The 8,191-nt window shown below is 44.7% G+C and overlaps 1 protein-coding gene across 1 annotated transcript; it reads right to left on the bottom strand.

Annotated features, from left to right (window-relative positions):
• Positions 1 to 5,030: 5,030 nt before the first annotated feature.
• On the bottom strand, positions 5,031 to 7,469 carry CHAMP1 (chromosome alignment maintaining phosphoprotein 1). Its single transcript, XM_006851530.1, has one exon. The coding sequence runs from the start codon at positions 7,467 to 7,469 to the stop codon at positions 5,031 to 5,033; it is 2,439 nt and encodes an 812-aa protein (XP_006851593.1).
• Between the last annotated feature and the right edge of the window lie 722 nt (positions 7,470 to 8,191).

Below are 8,191 nucleotides of genomic sequence, written 5' to 3'. Positions count from 1 at the left end.
AACAGGCACAAAGAAAGATCTCTTCTGACCGCCTCAGCTGCTGCATCACTTTTCTGGAAGATTCCATTTGTATTCTGTCAACTCCTGAAGCCTTGTTTTTTGCCAACGCTTGGACTCCTTCCTTCAGTACCAGCAATTCTTGGTCATATGATACCGCTTGAAAAGTTTGATCATCAACCTTTTTTTTTTTTAGTACACTGACTCTGTATTCCTTGCAACTTCTTTGATGCTTTCTGCATCATTCAATATTTTGTGTAATTTTTGTTAAGTGCCGTCGAGTCAGTTCCAACCCACAGCGATCATGTGGTAGAGTTTCTGAGGAGCGGCTGGTGAGCTTGAACTGTCAGCCTTGCAGTCCAGCGCATTAACCCACAGCACTGCACCAGGTCTCCATTTTGCCAATATTGTTGTTAAGTACTGTGGAGTCGGTTCTGACTCATAGTGACCCTGCACAGGGTTTCCGAGTCTGCAAATCTTTACAGGAGCAGAAAACCTCATCTTTCTCCCACAGAACAGCTGGTAGTTTCGAACTGCCAACCTTGAGGTTAGCAGCCCTATTTGTACCCACTATGCTACCAGAGCTCCTTTTTGCCCATAGGAATCCTTAAATATTGCAACTCCAGGCTTGAATTTTTCATTCTTCCAGCGTTAAGAAATTTTCCCTTTTGCCCTTCTAGCTCCAGATCTTTACTCATTTAATTTTAATACTTGATTTCATGTTCTCAAGCTGCCCTTTGAAATTTTCTATCTAGCTTTCACTCCCACATTTTTTCCAGTCACTTTAGCTTCTAACACTCAAGAGCAAGTTTCAGGATCTCTTCTGACATCCATCGTGTTTTTTTCTTTCTTTCCTGTCTTTTTAATGACCTTTTGCTTTCTTCCTGTACGTTGATGATGTCATCCCACAACTCTTCTGGTCTTCCGTCATTAGTGCCTAATGCATCGAATCTGTTCTCTAAATCAGGTGGGATCCATTAAAGGTCCTATTTAGCTCTCGTGGACTCCTTGGTATTTTCTTTCAGTTTCAGCTTGAACTTGCGTACCAACAGTAGATGGTCTGCAAAGTTGTTTGCACTGCAAGGTCAGTGGTTCACGCTCACCAACTGCTCCTTGGAAACCCTACATAGGGTCACTATGGGTTGGAATTGGTTCTACGGCACTAACAGCAATCCTCATGGAAGAGTCCTGGTTGCAGTGAATTAGGACCAGGGCTGCTAACCACAAGGTCAGCAGTTCAAATCTATCAGCTACTCCTCACACTTACGGCCTTGAAAAACCTAGAGTTGCTATGAGTCAGAACCAACTTGATGGCAAATAACTACCAGCACCAAAAATCTTTATGGAAGCAGATTGCCCCAGCTTTCTCCCGCAGGCAGGTTAATGGGTTTGAACCACCAACCATTAGATTAGCAACTGCCAGCTTAACTCCTGCCCAGAATTGACTAGTGTTGTGTGGCATGGTGCTACTGTTGGGGGAGACATTTAGCGTCTCGAGGCCTTTCCCATCCACTCTTCTACTATCCAGCGAGGCCTGGTGAGGCACTGTAGGATAAAGCACTGGACCACAAGGTCAGTGGTTCAAACTCACTTGCTGCTCCTGGGAAATCCTCTACAGGACCGTTACAAGTTGGAATCGACTTGCCAGCACTTACCAGCATGGTCATTAAGAAACATGAGACTGACCAAATTTGCATTTTCTTTTTAACATCCAACTATAACTAATCATGTCAAATGAAAAGAATTGCGGTCAAGCTGAATTCACTTACACAGAGCAATGTTTAGTCCACAACATTTTTCTTAACCAAGCCCAATTTTGTTTAAAACTCAGGGATAAGCTTTCTTAAGGTCATAACGTAAATTAGTGGTCTCCTTGGAAGTTTTATCTTATACTTTAGTCGCTATCCTCGAAACCATTTATAAACATTGAAAAAAGTACAATTTAGTCTTCATTTGCATAAATATTTTGGCTAAGAACTCAAAAAATACATAAAGTGCTGTTTTTTACAATTGTCTAAATAATCTAAAAACTATTGGTTCTATACTTCTTTCTTCTCCTGATGTAAGCTCTCAGTTGCAGGGTATCAAAGTTGAACATTTCTCTCATTGATTCTAAGAGCAATCAGTATCCATTAAATGTCCCCACCAAGTAAGTGAATAGAGTAAGTTTTTGTTAAACACGTGGGTCGGAGTTACACACGAACACAAATTGCTAAATTGAGAAAATGGAAAATTTTCAAGGATTTGGAGACCTGGAGTTATACTTTCAACCTTAGATGATAATCTGACAAATTTGTAATGCTTGCAAATTTAATACACATCCTTCAACAGTAGCTTCATTCAAGAAAAATGTACAGAATCCACACCAGTATTTTTTCTACACGTTTTCTAAAAAGCACAGCCTGCTATAAGCATTCACAACTCATGTACTTACCACAGTTGTTGTTGTTAAGTGCCGTCGAGTCAGTTCCAACTCATAGTGACACCGTACAGTTTCTGAGGAGCGGCTGGTGAATTTGAACCACCGACCTTGTGGTCCAATACATTATCCCACACCACACCAGGGCTGAAAGTTAAAGTGCCCCAAACATAATGGCATCATCAAGTTCATGTGTGCGGAGTGAAGAGTGTAATACTTTTCTCTTTATTATGTAAATAAATCTGCACTGGCTGAATCAGGCTGAGGAGAAAGGGATACAGTCTTGCAGAAGAGAACAAGACCCAGGTTAAGTCAACTCTAAAGAAATAGTCCCGCTCACTGTGACCCTGAAGGGGCAAAAACCAAGATGGAAGGAAAATAGCAATGTGAGGAGAGTGAAGACAATCGCGCCTTAAGCAGAGCTCTGACTTTCACAAAGGCCCGAGGACACGCTGCCCACCAGCCCTCGCTCGGGTACGGACACAGGTGCCCTCCATTTGCAAGGAAATCCATGTGTAGCAGAGATCACGTGGTAAGTTGTTACAAGGTCGACTCGACCTTGTGTCAAAGTCTAAGGATTCCGTGAGGCTTACTTACACGAAAAGGGTGAAGTCATAAGGAAAAGACTTCCGACTCACGCGTTAACAGGGTAAATTTGAAAATGCAGGCTTCGAGAAGATTTCCAGGCGCTGGTGAACCTCGATTCTCCACCCATCATTTTAACCCTGTCAGAGTACATGGGGGAACATCCAAGTCATCGTACCCACTTCTACTTACTGTATCACTGCTTAAACTGAAATTTCAGAGCTGGAGCAGCTCAATCTCCAGATGCCCATGTGAATTGTCAACAATTAAACACCCATCACAGTGCTTTTCCTGCCCTGACTACACTCACCGAAGTAGATTTAGAGCTGAAATAAACTTTAAGACCTTACACAGACTCACCAAGTACCCATTTAAAGACAGTCTTTGTTGTCTGCTGTTGAGCCACTCTGTGCACGGTTTCCAAGGCATGGCTGGTGGTTTGAACCACTGACCTTGCAAGTCAGCATTCCAGTGTTTATTGTACACCAGGACCCCAGTCTGTAACGACAGCCAGGGCTGAGAACCACAAGTTAAATGAGAAGCCTGTGACAGCTTGCTGTGCTTGGGTGAGACTTTCCAGAAAGCAGCTTACAGTGTTCCCTCCATTTACATGACCAACCACAGAACTGTGCATGCGCCCCCCACAAGCCCGAGAGAAAACCCAACTTAGGAAATGCTTTGCCCAGCTATGAAAACTAAGGAGCTGAAAACAAGTGGTAAAACTGAGATTAAAGTTAGATACTCGTGATGAAGACAATGACAACAGAGAGTTTGCTAACATGAAAGTCTCCGTTTTTAATTTGATAGGTACACATTTGACAAACTATTTTAGGATACACTTTTCCATGGACAGGCACAAGGAGCTTAACTGTAAAAAAAAAAAACAAAAAATCAAAGTGATATATTTTTCAAACAAAAACATCTAGTTATAAAAATTTCTACCATGAATCTGGAAGACTTCCAGTTCCTGTTCATTCCCCTAATCTTAATCCCCGACAGGGGTGACCCTCAGACTCTAACACATGTGGCAGTCACGGTCAGTGGTATGAACCGGCAGGGAAGTGAAGGGCCAGACCCTGGGATCCAACACAGAATGGAAGACTCAATGGGAAGTCTTTGACAACAAAGGGCATGAGAAAGCCCAAGGACCCTTGCTAGTTTCTGTACGGCCCACTGCTGTGGACTCAACACCACCTCCTAGCGAACCTAGAGAACAGAGCAGAACCGGCTGAACTCTTTATGGAAGCAGACTGCCACCTGGTGGGTTCGAACTGTGGACCTTAGTTAGCACCAAGCACTTCATCACAGCACCACCAGGGTTTTTCTAAGTACCGTCCTCCCTAAGGCGGCTGCAAATGGTTTTTCAATTTTACTCAATTTTCCTTCAGTTCTCCTTCTAGTAGAAAACCAGCAACCAAGTCCCCAAATCTCCACGACATAGAAGCTAATAAACATCTAGAACAGTTCCAGATTTATCAATAATTTTACATCATCAGATAGAAACTTTAACTTTTAGGACCTGAAATTCCATTTAAGGAAGAGTAACAAAGATTCAAATTAAGTTTTCAAGCCTAATTCATAAACATTTGAAGTAATTTCTATCGCCCAAAATTAAGTTTCTCAAAAAGATAACTGGTGTAAAACTAAAGTTCTCCCATAAACTATCATATAATTCACAATAAAACATTAAAAAAAAAAAAGATAACTGGATATTTTATATTGAGTACAACTTGCTCATGACTTAGAAATGGAATGGCTGCCTCTTTATATTATTCTTCAAATACACTTAAAAGAAAGGAGAACATCCTATTCCATCTGGAATACACAATTTATTGACTTGCAAGACAATCACATAAACAGGCCATAAGACAATAAGCCAACGCTTATTCTCTGTAACACTACCAAGACAATTTAACACAGTACGGCCATATACTCCTAACTGACCCACAGAGGTTAGACTGACTGTATTTTCAGAGACCGGCAGTAACACACACCTCTGTGGAGCGTATTTGCACAAAGCGTTTAAAAACTACATTTGCTGCTCCTCCGGGAGAGGGTCAACAGCTTCCAGGAGCTTTTTATTTGCCTCTTCATTATGCCGACTTTGACAATGGGTTAGGTGTTTCTTAAAGCCTCTAGGGAAATTGGATTCAAAATTACAACGTGGGCATTTAAGTAAACTTTGCCCATGGGCAGCAACGTGGTTTTTAAGGAGAGATTCCAAAAGAAAAGCCTTCCCACAAATTGTGCATTTGTAAGGGCTGTGAACATTATGCTTATTAACCAAATGGTGCAAAACCGCACCTTTTTTCATAGCCCGACAGCAACAAATTTTACAGTAATACTTTCCTTTCCCGCGCTTCATGTATTTTGCGATCTCCTCTTCAGAAATGAAAGCCTCTTTGTCTTCGGTAAACTGAAGCACGTTTTTGGCCTGCTCTGGGCTACTCGCACCCATTTTGCTCTCCTTACCAAAATCAATGGATTCCACGTCAAGCTGTTCTTGGTCACTGCTCGACTCTTGGCCCTTAATGTCTATGGCATCCAAATCTGTCTTGACATACTCACTGCTACTAAGCTCAGCATCCGAGTGCTCTTGATGGTCTTTCTTGAGCTTCTTCGAGGAAGGAAATAAAGGGTCTTCTACAAGCTTCTGGGGTGTTGTTACTTCTTCCTGAACCGAAACACACTTGGGCTCCTCTATGGCAGCTATCTGCAGCTCGTCACCAAGTTCAACCGCCTTCTGAGACTCTGAGAATACAGCAGACTTGGACAGTTCTGGGAAAGGGGCATGCTTCCTGGGCTCCGGGAAAAGAGCGCGTTTGCGTGGTTCCGGAGGCGCAGCAGCTGGGGTGCTTTTGCAGGGCTCTGAAAACACAGGTTTCCGAGGCTCTGTGTCCACAGAGAGGACAGGCTTCCAGCTCTCTGAGGCTGCTTTCGGGGACTCGGAGGGGCCAGAAGGCCCTGCTTTCCTAGTTTCAGGGAAGACGGGGGGTTTCTGAGGCTCAGTAAAAATGGAAGACTTCCAGGGATCAGGAGAACCGGCACAGGAAGTCTTCTGGGGCTCGGGAACATCGAGAGAGGCAGGAGAAGGTTTCCGCTGATCAGGAGAAATCTTCCAAAGCTCCGGAGAACCTGAGGGCTTTCTGAGTTCTGGAGACCCCGCAGCAGCGGGGCTGCGGACCTCTGGGGATAGTGGTGGGCACGGTTTTCGAATCTCAGGAGACAAGGGAGATCCTGCTTTACGGTGCTCAGAGGACACTGAGGGGGCTGCCTTCCAGTGTTCAGGTGACAAGGTGGGTGTTGTCTTCCGGAGTTCCGGCGGGCCAGACTTCCACGATTCAGGAGACGCAGAGGGAGATTTCCAAGAACCAGGTGACACAGATGAAGACTTCCAGGACGAAGGGGACACAGATGGAGCTGGCTTCCAGGGCCCAGGGGATACAGAGGGAGCAGGCTTAGCTGGCTTCCAGGGTCCCGAGGACGCTGACGGACTAGATTTCCACGGTCTGGAAGACCCAGGTGGCCCTGACTTCCAAGAACCTGGTGACACCGCTGGGGCTGGTCTCCGAGGCTCAGAGGAGACAGCAGGGAATGACTTCCAAGAGTCAGGAGATTCCGCTGGGGACGGCTTTCTGGGCTCCGGGGAGGCAGTCCGAGCTGGTTTCCTAGATTCTGGAGACGTGGTAGGAGATGGCCCCCAAGGTTCCGGGGAAGCCGCCAGAACTGGGGATTCTGGAGATGGGGCTGAAGGCGGCCCCAATGTTTCTGGGAAATGAGAGTGTTTCTGGGGCTTGGTACTGATTAGAGGAGGCTTCACTGGGTCTGCGGACACAGGAGCATGTTTCTGTGGTTCTGGGGAAGGGGAAGGAGCAGGGGCAGGTTTGTGAGATTCCGAAGCAACAGGAACTGGATTTGGAAGTTGAGGAGAAATGGAGGCAGGTTTTGGAGGCTCGGGGGAAGAAAGAGAAAGTGTCTGTGGTTCTGAAGAAACCCCAGGACCAGGTTTCGGAGGCTCTAGGGAAGGAAGTGGTGTGGATTTGGGGGATTCTGGGCCAAGTTTCTGAGTTTCCACAGAAGGGACAGGTGTAGGTTTCAGTTCTGCTGAATTCGAGGACATTTTCTGTTGGTCGGGAAGAGAAGGGCTCTTCAGAGGGTCGGCTTCTCTGTGGGGCTGCGTCTTTGCTTTATCACTCCGTGTCTCTGGGGCTGCGTGTTTGGCCGTGAGGTGATGGTACACATTCGAATACATCTTGCTGGTGAAGAAGCACTTGTGGCAGTGAAAGAGTTTGGCGCTTTTCTGGTAGAATATCATTTTCCCTAAGCCACCAGTATCCATGTCATCACAGAATTCTGGGTGGATGGTACCAATGTGGATTTGGGTACTTTCATAGTCAGTGCCCCTAAAATTGCAGTGGTCACACTCCAGACGTGCCGAGGCCTTACGAAGGTCCTGGAATACTTCCATGTTTTCTTGTGTTACAAGACACGCGTTTATATCCTTTAAACCTTTGAGAATTGCTGCAATAAAGTAGAAATATATTACTTTCATGGAATATAATTCTGAGTAAAAGGCTGCCCTATTAAGCACTGGACAACTAACTACAAAATTGGTGGTTCAAATCCACTAGCCTCTCCTTGGAAACACCATACGGGGTTGCTATGAGCTGCAACCAATTCAATGGCACTTAACAACAACATGGAATAGATGCCAACAGAGAAGGCCATTCGATCCAGGAGTAACCAGTCCCCTGCACTGTATGATTTCAGTGCAATCATGATAGAGATGTAGTCCCGTGAGCTTAAAGAATGCTTTATTGACAACTTCTGCTCCTCAAAATGCTCACATTTCTCCAGTGACGGCAATAGTAAACATCATACTGAACCCCTTCTTTTTTACCTGGCTTCTAAGGCATTTCTAAAAAGGTATCTCTTGACCTTACAAAGTCTATACATAACAATGAATAGTCTAATGCATATTATTTGCTTGTGTATATACACCAGTTTAACAATAAAGCAGAATTCTTCCTACTATAAAACAAAACAACAAAAAAAGAAAGGCTGCCCTAGTCCATTCTAACTGACTCTGCGTTAATTAGTATGATGTTGTTTAAGTACCACTAAGGAGGTCCTGACTCACAGTGAGCCTGTCTACTAGGGTTTCGAGGAGCGGCTGGTGGGTTTGAACCA

Source organism: Chrysochloris asiatica, unplaced genomic scaffold (genome assembly GCF_000296735.1).
Source record: "Chrysochloris asiatica unplaced genomic scaffold, ChrAsi1.0 scaffold00029, whole genome shotgun sequence".
NCBI classification, from domain to species: domain Eukaryota; kingdom Metazoa; phylum Chordata; class Mammalia; order Afrosoricida; family Chrysochloridae; genus Chrysochloris; species Chrysochloris asiatica.
Note: the sequence above shows the minus strand (reverse complement) of the source record. Positions and strands in the feature narration are given on the sequence as shown.

Excerpts from the sequence above, each read along its gene's own strand:
- CHAMP1 (XM_006851530.1), bottom strand. The coding sequence starts at position 7,469 with ATGGAAGTATTCCAGGACCTTCGTAAGGCCTCGGCACGTCTGGAGTGT.